Source organism: Aphis gossypii, chromosome 1, assembly GCF_020184175.1.
Source record: "Aphis gossypii isolate Hap1 chromosome 1, ASM2018417v2, whole genome shotgun sequence".
NCBI lineage: Eukaryota > Metazoa > Arthropoda > Insecta > Hemiptera > Aphididae > Aphis > Aphis gossypii.
This window is the reverse complement of record NC_065530.1, coordinates 10,966,555-10,983,227: the sequence shown is the minus strand read 5'-3', so window position 1 is coordinate 10,983,227 and position 16,673 is coordinate 10,966,555. Positions and strand designations below refer to the sequence as shown.

Below are 16,673 nucleotides of genomic sequence, written 5' to 3'. Positions count from 1 at the left end.
CATTTGATTTTCGCGCTTATAAGGGAGCACGTTTTACACTATTAAATTATTCATTTTATCGTCGTTTAAGCTATTAAAATCTGTTGACAGTGTGATTATAATTATTATTCTTAAATGATATATCGTAGCCAGTCAACGTGAACGTACATGATTATTGTTCGACACTACACGGGACTCGACGAGTGTGTGATGGCATTATTGAGAAATATTTTATTCATAATAAATTTTTGTTAAATATCACTACAGAAAGCTCTGTTATACTTATTGACTTTTACAGTGTAATTTTTATAAGAATTATACATTTTTATTTGCATAAAAGTATAATATTAATTGCAATTAAATCCATATATATAGTTATTAGTTATTATAAATGTCATAATAATACATCATATTACATTATTCTAAGTCTAAAATACTAGTTACTATTTTTAATTACTGCACTTTTAGAGACCTTGGACCTGTTATTTGAACAAATTATAAGAACAAAAATTTAGTATAACGAACTGATTATGGCCTTTCACAAGTTTACCCATCTATTTAAGTTCTAAATCAATAAACTCAGACTCTGGAAAACATAATCGCGTTGTTGATAATCAATGTGTTGAATAAAAATAATAGTTTTAGATGATTTTGAGCCATAAATAGCTTTTTGATTTTACATATAATATTTTAATAATATATTAACGCGTGATGCTACAATTTTTGATTAAATATATTTATGCATTTTTTACATTTTGTTTACTGACATTAAACCTGTCCATGTAACAATTTAGAAAGAAAAAAAATATTAACTATTAATTATAACTATTTTTAAGTCAACAAATCTAAAATGTAATATTATCTACGCAACTAAGTTAAACAATAACAATAATAATGCATACGACGTCTAATAAACTAAGCTTTTTAACGACTGTTCAATAATAATAATAACAGCAATAATAATATTATGATGTTATTAAGTAAAATGTTTTCATATCGTAAGTACAGAAATCTTTAATATTTGTTTTGTAGTAATCAACGTTCAATAATTACACAGAATTGTTTTTCTTTTGTATCGTTCCTAGTATAATATGTGACGTAATATCGTTGAATAGGTAGCATAATACTTTTCACTATGATATTATTGACGCACAGGAATTGGCATAGGTAATCGTACCTATTATAGAATAATAATTTACGTTGAATCGTATCGATAACGTAAACTACATTTTAAAATAATTCTACTTATTAAAATTTTCGGAAATTATGGTATATAGGTAGGTTATATATAACGATTAACGAGAAATAATATGTATTAATATGCAATGATAAACAAACCAAGAGTAATTTTATTAAATCTGTTTTTTCGTACCTAGTCTGTTCATAAGATAAAAATATTTTATAATGTAATTTTAAATGAGATTACTGGTGTGTACAAAATGCGCTAACACTATAAAAACCACATTATTAAACGTTGATAGTTTACTCAAAATTCCATACAAATATTGTTTAAAACTTTATATGATTATACTATCATACATAATTAGACGAAACAGATAATAATGACTAGTGTTAAGAGTTTGACTTCGAGAGGAGTAAATGATTGTAAATAATAATTAAGGGAAATATTAGTTGATTTTATTACATTTATGATTTATACAAATACTTAATATTTATTAATTTGTTATTTACTAAATTAAAATTGTTAAAACTCTACATTATAGACTTTTATAATATTCTGAAATATTTTTTTATTTAAAAACAACCAGCCAAAAACTTATGCGTCCTAATAATTACGTAAAACTAAATTTTTAATTTCGGTCCTATATTTTTAAATTCAAAGTATTTTGATTCCAATAGTTCCGATTTTAAAAAAATCGATTTTGTTTTTTTTTAAATTAGTGATCAACTATTTTAATCAGCTAATATTTATTTTTCAGACTATTGTGATAGTTTAATTTTTATTTTAAAAATTGCTATAATTAAAACAAATTAGTAGACTCTTTATCAGGGTCACTATTATTTTTCTTGAATGTTAATTCATACTGATTTAGTTACATTAACTTACTGTACAATGTTAGTGCCTAACAACACCCGATCGTAGCCGCAATTTTATGTAGCGAGTAGTCAAAAACCAAAAAGTTTACTAATAGTAAATAAAGAAAATCACACACCGAATGTTTTAGAATAGGACAAATGCTAAATTTAAATACTTTAATAAATTGCATGTTTATGTTTTATGAAGATCGATTGTAGTTAGGTATGAGATTCGAACAATTGAATAATTCTGATTTTTTATATCTATATATGGCTGTATGTGGGTATTAATTTATAACGGCGTAACCTTCATACATTATTGTGTTTATATTATAATTTCTTTATACTAATATACGTTGCATTAGTCATTAATTATTATAGGAATTCAAATCTTTTTTTTAGAAATAAATGAATTTATCACGCAAATAGGTACGTATTATAATAATATTATTATTGTTATTATTACCTGTTACTGTGTTAGGCAGCAGCATAGTTATTATATTATTATACAATAGAATAAAATAAACAAGTAAATAAGGGTAGTATTAGGTTAAAATTTAAAATAAAACATAAATAGTATTAGTAACTCTTAGTTATTTTTATAATTTCACTCTTTGTAATCTAAATTTTCATTATAATATGGTCCTTGGCATTACATGTAATTGGACTTTTACTACATTTCAGCAGATGATCTTTTGTTTGTTCTTCACAACACTCACACAGCGCTGATGATGCTTTTAAGTCGCACCAATTTTTTACTCTGATGATTCTCGATTCTTTTTTTTAAGGGTTCTCAGGATGTATTTTGTCTTTTTCATAAAACTATTTCTTGACAGGTTATATCCTTGGTATATCCTAAGGTATATCCTTGTATTCCACAATTTTGGAATTACACAATATTGTATTCACCCATATTATCTGGGGATTTTTAAAAAAAAATTGACTTTCACCAATATGTTAAACACACTTCTGTGCTTATATTATAATTATTGATAACTGATAAGAACATAAAACGACAGATGTATAAACAAATAAATAACCTACCCCTATTCTAAATTGTTCATAAAAAAAAATGTTGATGCAAATTAAAGAGTACTACGCAATTGTAGAAATTTATCGAGTGAGAATCTACATATTATAAATTGTATGTTTATGTTTTGCATCTATGTTAGATATATTATTATATTATTGTTAAACATTATTATTAGAACTTACCTATTTCATACATATTCTACTAATCACAATTAATTATCACTGAAATATAAATACTTAAATATTGGTCAAGGGGAAGAAGTTTGTCACCGAATGACTGCGATATTTCTTATATCCAAATCTAAGCTAGGTTTACGAAGTGAGGGATAGTCTGAAAAACGTACTCCTGCCAAATCAACCTTAATTTGTGTATAAGTAAAACGTAGATTATCATAGATAATGACGTTACCTACACATAAGAAATATTATTATAATATTATCTAGTGTGTTACATGTGGGCACATTTAGGTACTTTGTATTTTAACTTTTTTTTGTAAAATTCTGCTATAGGTAAGAATACCAATAATTTAAGTATTATCAGTATGCAATGTATTCGTCTTTTGAATGACGAGTGAAGACAGCCATATTTTTCGGCTTCAATAATATCAACCTATATGGTTATCTAGCATACCTATACATTTTTATATAACAGTAACTCGTTAGCTGAAATAGCAAACCCCAAATGTGGATAGAGATTTAAATGATTTAAATGAAAAGGTTATGATGAAAAATATATATTAAAATATCGCGTCTGTTATGTATTGTTTATATTGCATAGGTGAGGAAACGTGCGAGATCATTGACACCACCGCAAATCAGAAATACGATCGGCCGGTGGTTGAGGCCGATAGACAGTAGAGGAGGAAGAGGAGGCTGCGCAAACAACGGTGAGCATTATAATAATATGTACAGACGTCGCAACAAATCTGAAAAATTTTCGTGGTGGTAAAACAGCAAAATATGACGGCGACAACTCGCGAAGGCGAGCAGCGTTTATTTCGGTCGTTTATCGAGGACCATAACGCCGCAGTCCACCGCTATTTTTAACGACCGCAGTGTACGGTGTCAACGGGTTACGCGCGCATTTCCATTCGCGAGTTCCGTTTCCTCAGACAAAATATAAACTTGGGCGCACGCACGCACGCACGCACCGAAATACAATAATAATAAAATTAACGGTGGTTGTTTAGCGGTGTGCGTGTACGTCAAATACCTTTAAAAAAACTAGTAACGCTCAAACAGTTGCAGCGAACGGAAGGAAATGGTGTATTCCGATGTCGGTACCGAGAGCAACATACAACTTTTGCGTGACCGATGGACGCGAAGACGCGGAACCACGACCCGCACTACCGCGGACTTTCTGTCGTACTTATGCGAACACCAAAGTATATATTATGTGATACCTATCTAAATATTATACGTATTGTCGTATTATACATAATAATGTTATAATTCAATGATAATAAATAATTTATTGTTACTATCGCATTACACCAGCTGAACGGGTCTAGTATGGCGTTTAATAATGGGAATTTAATATAGGCCATGGTTTTCCGAATTCTAAATTAATTATCGAAACTAATTTTAAAACAAAGTTTAATTAAATGAAAAACAAAAATATTATCCTACTTTAATATTAACTTAATGTTTGCGATCTTCGTCCGTTTTCCAGAAGTCCCGGGCCCCGTGCGCAGCGAACCGGCGGTGACGGACCGGACCAACAACCGGATATCTTTACAGTGGGACAGACCGGAAAAACCGGAAACAGTGCTTGTGTATAGGGTAGAGGCGCGATCAGCGGACGAAGAATGCTGGCGGCAGGTACGACGTGCTGAACTTTTATATATTTTTTGTATCATGTTGAATCCGCTGACTTTTTATTACTTTTTTTTTAAAGTTGATATGATAAGGGCTACATAGATACTGTTATTATTTATAAGATAATCACATAGGATATGTCCTATACATCTAAATTTAATCCGAAAATATATGAATCGTCTTTAACAATATAATCGAAATGAACAACTAAGAGTTGCATTTAATTCAAAACTTAACTCACCACTTTCTTAAACACAAACTAATTTATGATTTACAATAACATGACTCATGAGAAAAGGTCATGTATTAAATTATTAAAACCAAAATGTATACAATAGAATTTTTGCCAATTATTTAAATTTAATACATACATAAAGCTATACATATTATATATTACATAAATGTACTTATATTATTAAACTAGCAACCAAATCACTATTTAAAAATATTTTAATTATTATGTTTAATTTTGTAATTTTTGTTAGTATATGACTACTATAGGTACCTACATGAGAAGTTGTAGAATTAGAATTTTCCATTATACTACCTATGTAAATGAAATCAATAGCCGTTAGAATCAACATAAATTATAGAAATAAGTTTCACAGAATAGATAGGTATTAAATTAGCGAAATTGATAAAAATATAAAATCTTAGTGCACTTATAACGCTATAATATAATCTCTTACGCCTTTATTTACGCTCAGGTTTTTATATAATATCTCCCCGTTATATGTATCGTGCAGGTTGGTATGACTCCTACCAATACCATTGACGTGTATAACCTGAAACCAGGCTACCGGTACCAATTTCGAGTGGCAGCTCGCAACAGATTCGGATGGAGTCAGCCAGTTGCTGCTAAGGGATACGTGGACGTATTCGAGCCGAAGTGTTTACCGGAATTTTGTCAACCATTGCCTGGGCAAAGCAGGGTTTTACTGCGGCATAGTGCAACTTTACAATGTCACGTAAGAATTACAAATTTCCGTTGTTTTTATGAGATTAAATAAACAATAAATAGAAAATACGATCCATCAATCATCATGTTCGTAAATATATTGTCTTAAGGTAAACACCAAATTTGTATTATTGTACGCGCGGGATGATAACGATCTAGAACTACTAAACGTAGGTAGAATAGTTTCAAAAGAAATTTGGCTTTCGGTTCTGATAACCACGTGCATACTGTATAATACGATATACCTATACCTACTTACTCACGATTTTCCCGAACGTCAATAATCATTAGGTTTTTGTTTATGCTTTAACTCGTAAAGTTGTATAATATATTAAATAATAAATAAATGTTATCATAATGTGCTGCGTTTTCTTGTACCTACGCGTATTATTATTGCCACAGAAAGAATTCACATTTCTTTATTTTTACCACCACGGTGGTAATATTTTTATACAGTTAAATAACACTAAACCGCGGTAGGGGGGGGACGGAATACTTTAATGTTGGCCATCCGAAACGTATCAACGTGGTTGGCACGACTTAAAGGAAAATTGTGATTGTCATTCTGTCGTTTAACCGTATTATACATTTATACTTCTCAACAATGATTATGTTGGACAATTAATATCAATTAAAACAATAATTATATGAGGTGCATTGCTGTTGGTACACTCAGATATAATGTAAAATTTAAGTTTCAAACATTTTATTCCACATCGTCAATTAATAATACCGAAAGATTTCGTTATAATATTAATATATAAAAGCATCTAACAACTTTTCAAAGTTAAATATATCAATTTATTAATGATTTATTGTTATGCTTTGAAAACTTTCCATACATCTTGATCAGCATAATATTCAACTATTTAATTTGTATTTTTTCAAATACGCTTGAAATAATTATTTTTTGATTTTATAAAATATAATACATCTAAATAGAAAATACTAAAAAAATATTTTCTGAACGAGTATTTTTTAACATTATCTCGTTTTGATTAAATAAAATATTAAGTACCCGTGTTCTTAAAGTTTATACATTTTATATGTATTATAAAATCAAAAAAAAAAAACAATAACTAATGTAATTTCAATTTATTGAATCGTTATAATAATATAAATTTATGATTTTGTTGATGATGTTTACCGACGATTAAAATGCATAAATGACAGGTCCGAGGTGTTCCGGAGCCGCGGGTGTCGTGGTTCAAAGACGGCGAACCGTTGCTATCGTCTGAAAGACATGCGATCCGGCGCACGAATGCGGGAAAATGTACGCTGACGATCGCGGACGTGTCGGACGGGGACGAGGGTCGCTACTCTTGTGAAGCTGTTAATGACCAGGGGAGAGTATGCACGTTGACCGTTGTCCAAGTGATAGCCAATCGCAGGATTGTGGAGGCGGAACGGAGGCTCCAAGGGTGAGTGTAATAAGATACGAAATATATAATATTATTAAATTTATCTCCTATCAAAACTTTGAGAGGCTTATGATATTTAAAAATAAATATTTTTATTTAGCATTTAAAGTATTTTCAGTACGTATTTTTAATTTTTATAATATATTATATAAGTATTTAGTGTGAGGTTATATAATCCAAATTACTATCCTATTTTGTTTATGTAATATTTCAATTATCATATAATTATTATATCTAAAAAACTAAAATATAACATAAGGAATTAGGTCATTTATGACTTAGGTATATATATATTGTATACTATTTACTTATTTAATTATTTAACGGGCAAAATGCCCAGTATAACAGTATGATAGAAAAACAGTATGCAGAGTATATATAATAATTAAATACAACACAAAATTATTGAATTATTGAACAATAAATAAAAACAGATTAACTAAATTATAATAATGTAACAGATGGTTGTGATAATAATAAGAAAGTATACTGATACTAATAATAATAGAGGGAGAAATTCAAATGAGGCTTAGATTCTTCATTCTTCAGACATATCATACTGCGAATAGGGAGGTTCTTACTTTATATATTTATTAGTGATATTAAATGGAACAGTAAAACTGAGAAAACTTAAAATTAACGAATACAATTAATTTTCATTAATGGAGTAAGTATGGAGTAGGTTCTAGTTCTAGTAAAATATGTTCTAGCAGTTATTGTTGTAACTACATGTTTTTTTTATATATATATATATATTAGTACATTATACAATTAGTCGATAACATAAAAACAGACAAAGCATATCTAAACACTTGATTCACCAAATATTTGATTAAATTTCTTCTATAAATATTATTTAGTATAATGGTTATTATTATTTATAAAAATATAATTAATAATCACAGATTTATTAAACATTTTTTATGTATAAAATATTAAAATTTCCGATGTTTATGCGATTAATACTCAACCGCGTCAGTCGCGTACACAAGACTTGAATAAAATAGTATTATATTTTTAACTTGTTGAAATGAAAAAGGTGTTTAAATAGTTAATGCAAAAATCACGTGCCCTTCGACGTGTCGAAAATATTTGGAACGCAGCAACAAATAAAAATACGATACTAGAGATGATTTACATGCAAGGCCGAACAATTGGTTAATGCTTATATTGTAATAGTAGTTACATTATATAGGTGTTATGAACTGAATTATACCCAGCAGTATTATATAATATGCGTACGTTGAATACTTTGGACACAACAATGAAATTTAATCACAGTTATTTGAACATACAAGCCGTTTGTAATTAACAAATATTATTCTGTCAAATAATACGGATAGAGAGATTTCGCATCGGCAGCTATACAGTCTTTTGTTCTCGTGAATATATTTAGGGTAATCGGTCTCTATGGATTTTTAGACATTTCATTCAACTTAAAAATTATTTGATTATATCTGATAACTTAACGGTAATCTCTATTTGTTTCGTAGCTGTGTTACATTGAGTCTATTTCGTCATTTTAATTCATGCGATTGATATATTTTACATTATACTTACTGTAAAAAAACTATTATGTACTTATATATATATATATTGTATACTATTTACTTATTAATTATTTAACGGGCAAAATGCCCAGTAGAACAGTATGATAGAAAGACAGTATGCAGAGTAGATATAGGAATTAAATACAACACAATTAAGAATTATTGAATAATAAATAAAAACAGATTAACTAAATTATAATAATGTAACAGATGGTTGTGATAATAATAAGAAAGTATACTGATAAATAATAATAGAGGGAGAAATTCAAATGAGGCTTAGATTCTTCATTCTTCAGACGTATCATACTGCGAATAGGGAGGTTCCTACTATTTATTTATTACTTATTAGTGATATTAAATGGAACAGTAAAAGAAAAATTGTATTTAGTGGAGTGACTTGGAATTCTAAAATCTATTCAGGAAATGAGAGAGATAAGTCTGTCAATATTAACTTATGTAAAACTACCAAAATGACTACCATTATCTTATCTATTACTTATTAGAGAAGTAATTCCACTGTTACTACGACTCAACCATTATTGAATTATAGTCATCTGAATATTGAGAAATTTTTAAAATGAAAACTACCGAAGAACAATAAAGCTCTAAAGCTTCTAGACTCGTTCTTTAATATGATAAGAGTCAACCACCATGAACATTGAAAAGGTACAAGAGAATGTTAGAATATTCCAAATATATTGTGTTCTTGAACTTCATTAGACTTATCTTAATGAAGAATTTAAATTTAATATTTGTTCACTATACACAATTATAGTTAATTATCCAGGTACTCGATAATATTAAATATATTGATAGGCTTGGTAGTGATCAATAACTATAAATATAAACTATTTAACTGATTAATGTTATTGCAAAATTTGGTGTGTGATAAATAGCGTAATAGTGTTTCATAATAATGAAAATAATTAAACTGTAGAAAATAATAATAATAATACCATTATTACTTTTTTAATCATCAACTATGTCAAAATTATTTTTCTTATATAGATTAGAAAACTTAAAATTAATGAATACAATTAATTTTCATTAATGGAGTAAGTATGGAGTAGGTTTTAGTTCTAGTAAAATATGTTCTAGCATTTATTGTTGTAACTACAACAGAAGTTTTTTTTGTATATATATATTAGTACATTATACAATTAGTCGGTAACATAAAAACAGACAAGGCATGTCTTAACACTTGATTCACCAAATATTCGATTGAATTTCTTCTATAAATATTATTTAGTATAATGGTTATTATTATTTATTAAAATATAATTAATAATCACAGATTTATTAAACATTTTTTATGTATAAAATATTAAAATGTCCGATGTTTATGCGATAAATACTCGGCCGCGTCAGTCGCGTACACAAGACTTGAATAAAATAGTATTATATTTTTAACGTGTTGAAATGAAAAAAGGTTTTTAAATAGTTAACGCAAAAATCACGTGCCCTTCGACGTGTCGAAAATATTTGGAACGTAGCAACAAATAAAAATACGATACTAGAGATGATTTACATGCAAGGCCGAACAATTGGTTAATGCTTATATTGTAATAGTAGTTACATTATATAGGTGTTATGAACTGAATTATACCCAGCAGTATTATATAATATGCGTACGTTGAATACTTTGGACACAACAATGAAATTTAATCACAGTTATTTGAACATACAAGCCGTTTGTAATTAACAAATATTATTCTGTCAAATAATACGGATAGAGAAATTTCGCATCGGCAGCTATATAATCTTTTGTTCTCGTGAATATACTTAGGGTAATCGGTCTCTATGGATTTTTAGACATTTCATTCAACTTAAAAATTATTTGATTACATCTGACAACTTAACGGTAATCTCTATTTGTTTCGTAGCTGAGTTACATTGAGTCTATTTCGTCATTTTAATTCATGCGATTGATATATTTTACATTATACTTACTGTAAAAAAACTATTATGTACTTATATAATATATATATTGTGTATAATGTACTTGCAGGGACCAATAGTTTGTTCAATAGATGTAAACACTTTTGGGGAAAGGGATGATCGAGTATATTTCAATTTATAAAGCTAAAAACTGTATATGTTAAGTTTATATTTGTTAATTTTATCGTTGAACCCCGGGCGCTATTCGCCTAGGACGAAACACATGCTCTATAAAATTCACTTGATGCCCCGCCACACCACGGTAAGACGTCTTCGTTGGTGGGGTACGCGTTGTTGGGGTGTCACGCCTAGATTAAGTCAGCCGACGAGCTCGAGGCCAAAACTGTTTTTCACTTCCACAGCCTTAGCCGGCGAGATGCTGTCCATCGCGAAATCACCGTCGCCTCGCGACCCGTCCTCGGTGGCTGCTGCAGACCGTCGTTCCTCTGTCGAACGTATCGATAACGGTCTGCAGCGATCCATCCGGTGGGTCTTCGCTGGGCGACGATTGGCCAACAACAATAAACCTTCCATCACGTCTTCAACCACGCTTTCGATTTCGGTCTCTTCTTCGCGTTTTACGATCGTCGTTATCATTTGGTCTATCATGTCGTGAACTAAACTATTGAACTTATACTTAGGTCGATGTCGTCTAATGAAGCTTTTGTGATATCGGCGAAGTCTATTTTATTGCTTTGTATGTGACTATAGTATGTAGAAATATTAAGGTAATTGATGTATTGCTTTCGCTTTCTTTTTTATTTATGAGATCTGATAGTTTTATACACAGAATCTGCGTATTAATGATACAAATCGATAAGTGCTTGTGAAAACTATCGATGTTAAGATTCAAATTATTTTTAATCTGTTCTTAATTTGAATAATTATTTATAAATGAAATATGCCCCAATTACTTCAGTAGCGTAAAAAGATATTTTGAACCCAAGAAAGTTTATCTATGTATACATTATAATAGATAGATGATATAGTTAATTACTTAAAAAAATTATAAAGAAAAATAATATAATAATTTTTATGTGATCATTGATGTGAGCTAGACATTTTTTTAAATTTAATTGTATACAGCGTATTTGTGTTTAGACATAATATATTTTTGTATATAATGTTACAATATATTTTGTTGGTACAGATGTTTGATGAAAAACAATAACTTTAAAGAATCAGCGCCATTATTCACTAAACATCTGATCGATCGCAGAGTGGAAATAAACTCTACAGTCCGGTTGTCGTGTCAAGTAAACGGATTACCCGTACCGTTGGTTTTGTGGTATAAGGATGGTCAGCCAATAGACTTTTCGGGTACGTATAATACATTTATTCTCTCGTGCTACAATTTTGTTATTTTCAAAATAATCAAAAAATCAACAAACATTTTTAATGTGACAAATTGTCTTGAGTCTACGCGTGGTAAGATCATTTAATATATCTCTTATTGGTAACATCGTACCCAAAAATATTATAATTATCATTTAATTAAAAATTATTTTACGAAAAATAATATACTCTCCACCCTGCAGCTAGTTTTAGAGATACTACAACTAAATATATGATGACCCCATTACGATTTTTTTATGTAGGTGGAACAGACGGCGACAGAAAATCGATATTTAGAGATGATTCAGACGACTTCTATACGCTGGAACTGACCGGAGTTAAGTACGACGACAGCGGTGCTTATGCGGCAGTGGCGTCCAACGCAATCGGAAAGGCATCCACGCAGTGCGTGCTGGAAGTGTTTAACAAGAACCGCACCGATCCGGCGGTGCCCATGTTTGTTTTCGGTCTACCAACAACCATCGAAGCTGTGGACTCCATCATTTTGAGCGCACAAATCGACGCATATCGTCCCGTTAAAGTCCAATGGTGAGCGTTCACTTTTATAATACAAAACTTTTTTATTTACCTACCACCATTTAAGTCTAATATGGGCTAGATTTGGTATATTTTAGCATTTAAGTTCTTAATATTCGCAGTCAAGGTTATGGTAGGTATGGTAGTTATCGATTGATGGACGACTTATTAGTTTATTGGCTTATTCATCTATTAGATTCAAACAATTCTGACAATAATTAGCAAGTAGTCGCACAAAGAAAAACATTGTGTACTTAATTCACTATACCGGTTATTGGGGTAAATTAAAATACATAGTTGGATAAATATCTTATAATTAGGTAATTAATATTTTAATATTTGTATTTATTCATTTCTAATTAAGAACATGGTATGTTAACATGAATACTTTAGTAAGTTTAATGAAATTCGTAATATATATAGTATATATTATATATCAAGTTTAAATTAATTTAAATTAATTAATCCATTAACTTACATTTTTTTTTTATTATATTTTCATATTTATTAATTTTATTTGTTCATTATTAAATTTTCACTTATTATTATATTTTTATTATTTATTAATAATTGAGATGTATTAAAATACATATTACATATATTCAGTAAATAAACTCAAATTTTAAAAACAATACACCCAAAGTAAGTCCAATTTCTACTTCTACTGCAATACATCTAATACAGAAGTAATGATAATACATACAATTATATAAGTTAGAATTAATTTGATTTAAAAATTAAAATTGTTAGACGTTCTTTGTTTAAATGATTTTTACATCGCAAAAAACATGAGATGTATACGAGACACCTATTTATAATACAAGCAATTACAAAATATAGTTATTGTATATTATTATAAAAACAACTAAATTCTTTGACGTATTACGTGTTTTGAATGTTTTGATTATACAAATCAATGAACAAAATTCGTTTAATTTTTATTTACAGGTTTAGAGACGGCATTCAATTAAGAAACGGACGGAGAGTAGACATTATTACTGATCACGATGGAAAACTGGAACTTAGGATAGCGTGTGTAACAACCCGAGATTCGGGTACTTATATGTTAAGAGTGTCTAATGACACAGGTACGGTAGAAAGTCGATGCGAAGTAAATGTGGTGGAACGTGAACATAACGACACGGGGATGGAACAGATCTCTTTGATTAATCATTTGTGAGTAAAATATAATAATTTTTATATATTCAGCATTTAGGCATTTTATGTGATATATTATGAATCATTTAATGATGTACAGTGTGCAAATATCAGTTCAAATTTTAAATCATCGGTTGTTTTATTTTTATTTAAAACAATATAATATAGATAAGTACATTTTTCAAACATACATATTTCAAAATATTTTAATTTCTTTGTAAAAAAAAGTATGATAATTGGGTTTTTAGAAAATTATATTACTTATTAAAAAATAAAATCTACACCTATTACCTATGCATAATTATTATAGGTATATATTTTTAATAATATATCTAATACAAAAGTTTATCGCATTGCGCGCACTGTTTTTATTAGTTATTATTTTTGAAATACTACACAAGATACCATATCAATCTCATGGTTATATTTTAAATAGATATTCAAAAAAACCAAAGTTCGTAGTTAAACCGAAATTTCAAGAAGTTGAAGAAGGCCAAGAAGTGATTATCGATTCAGAGATTGTGGGTGATCCGTTACCGAAAATTACGTGGCTCAGGGATGGTTTAAAGGTAAGACAAAGACTTATAATTTATTATAATTTACAATATTTGTTATAAGTACACTGGATATCATTATGCTTGTTAGTTTTTAATAGGTAATAATTCCATATATTTATTTGATTCATAATATTTTAAATATTACCGATTCGTTCCTAATACAAGTCACGTCAACGTATACATAATATACGTAATATATTATATTGTATTTATATGTAGAGAAACTTTCTCAAATTCTTAAATCTTAATACACAATACACATAATAATGTTATAAATATTATATAAAATAATCTCATAAATTAATAATTATAATAGCGGGACATAGGTATTTTGTATTATACCTAGTATCATTAATTATAAATACCAGTAATATTATAATCAATTATTTAACGCATTTTAAGAGTAGAATAATATGCATGCTTACTATAATGACTTGTAAAATTACTGATCTAATGTTAACGTTTATTTATACACATCTGACTCATGTGATACATATTATAGTGTCTGTTTTTTATACTTTAATATATTGTACGGCAGTGGTCTTCGACCTGTAAGTTGAGATGTGGGTCGTGGTGTACTTAAAAAAAAATGAAATTTATTAATTCAATTTTACGTTGTTTAAATGAATACTAAATAAATTGAAAAAATGATCCGTTTTACACGTCTTATAACAATATTGCTATCTTTGAATGAAAAAAAGTTTTTGAGTTGGACACATTTTTTTTTTAACTACAATTTTTCTTGATCGCATAATATAGTTATGGCAACCAAATAGCAGCAAAAATTAAATTTAGAGTTATGGTATTTATAAGTTTCCCTTAGCAACCGATGAATATTAATATAATTGCGTTACCATAGATACCTTGTTTATACATATATATTTTTTTAATTATAATTTTAAAAACACATGTTTTAATGTTTTTTCATGAAGTGTAGAAAATATCAAGCAGTATGCTACGTTTTCTTTTTTTTATGTATAAAGTTAAATATTGTCAATATTGATATTGTGAGCAGCAGCAAATATGTTGTAGGTATTAATCTCTAGCAGTCTTTATATACACGACTACATAATATAGGATAACATGATATTTTAGTTTAGTTATATATTTTTTTAGTAATATGAGTCACAAAATATAAATAAGGTAATAAATAAAATGATTCGCGAGTCTAAAGATGTAGATCACGCGTATTGTATTAACGTCACATGTTAACGTAATCGCCATACAGTTATAATAGAAGTGTAACGAAAAGTATTTATTATGGACTACCTACACAGAAATTCACGAAAATCGTTATGCTGTAAAATTAGTCATATGTATAATATTTGTAGCATCGTCTTATTATATTATTTACTTGTTCAGAAAATCCATAGTTATGTCTTCGAAAACATAAAATAAAATAGTGTCGTCATCCTCGTCGCATATCATTCGGATTAAACCCTGAGAAGTAAAAAAAAAATAATTTTCAAAACTTAACCCAATCCAACATTATTCTCTGGCTTTTGAACATATTAAACTTGTTTTCGCGTGCCGTCTACAGCACAAAACCAAACACCAGATCCGCGAACGAAATGTCCTTTTCTGGCAAAACATAATATATTATCCCAGCCAACGGTACGCGTAGCTATATATATATATAAGTACTTACCGATAACTAGGTATATATAATAATAATATTCTGCTGTATTATGATATTTTATATGCGAATTTATGCGGACCGTTAGACAAAGTCATGTTTTCCCGCGGCACCGAAGACCGCATTGTTGTTTGCCGCTGTCACCGGAGCCGCCGTCGCGGCTACCGTATAGTGGCGTATTATAGTACCGTGTGAGCCGAGATATTATAATACAAGCTAATAATAATAATACTTACCCATTACGCGGTACCTGTATCATTAGATTATAAATTAGGAATATATACGTTTCGTTCGATGGCGGCTCTCCGCAGGGAATGCACGAAATCGCATGAAAATAACGAATCGCGCTGAAAGCCACGTCTCCCGTCATCGTCGTCGACCGGCCGTACAATTACCCGGGTAATATATTGTTAATTGGGCCCATATTTGGAACTGTGTCCATATATTATTACTATTATGATAATTATTATTATTGCAAAACCAGATTTCTGACCGTTCGAAAACCACCGCCGCCGCGTTATCCGGCCGTCGTACTGCGCATTATAATGCGAGGTGCCCATATCGGCCATATCTATATAATAATAATACAATATTATCCATAATACCTAATACATATAGACGACATTATACGACAACATTAAAATAATATTACCATCAGAGCTATTCTTATGTGTAGTGATATCAAATAGTATATTATGCCGCTGTCGTCAAGAACAA

At 29.2% G+C, this 16,673-nt stretch overlaps 1 protein-coding gene across 4 annotated transcripts in view; it reads left to right on the top strand.

The window, feature by feature from the left end:
• The window catches only part of LOC114128407 (uncharacterized), a 102,904-nt gene that overhangs the window by 39,442 nt on the left and 46,789 nt on the right, over positions 1–16,673 (top strand). For all 4 annotated transcript variants that reach the window (XM_050207822.1, XM_050207819.1, XM_050207811.1 and 1 more), the window contains exons 17-24: positions 3,827–3,935; positions 4,721–4,869; positions 5,613–5,834; positions 6,998–7,245; positions 11,884–12,053; positions 12,332–12,617; positions 13,554–13,781; positions 14,200–14,332. In XM_050207822.1, coding sequence (XP_050063779.1) covers positions 3,827–3,935; positions 4,721–4,869; positions 5,613–5,834; positions 6,998–7,245; positions 11,884–12,053; positions 12,332–12,617; positions 13,554–13,781; positions 14,200–14,332 — 1,545 coding nt within the window. The remainder of the gene's footprint in view (positions 1–3,826; positions 3,936–4,720; positions 4,870–5,612; positions 5,835–6,997; positions 7,246–11,883; positions 12,054–12,331; positions 12,618–13,553; positions 13,782–14,199; positions 14,333–16,673) is intronic.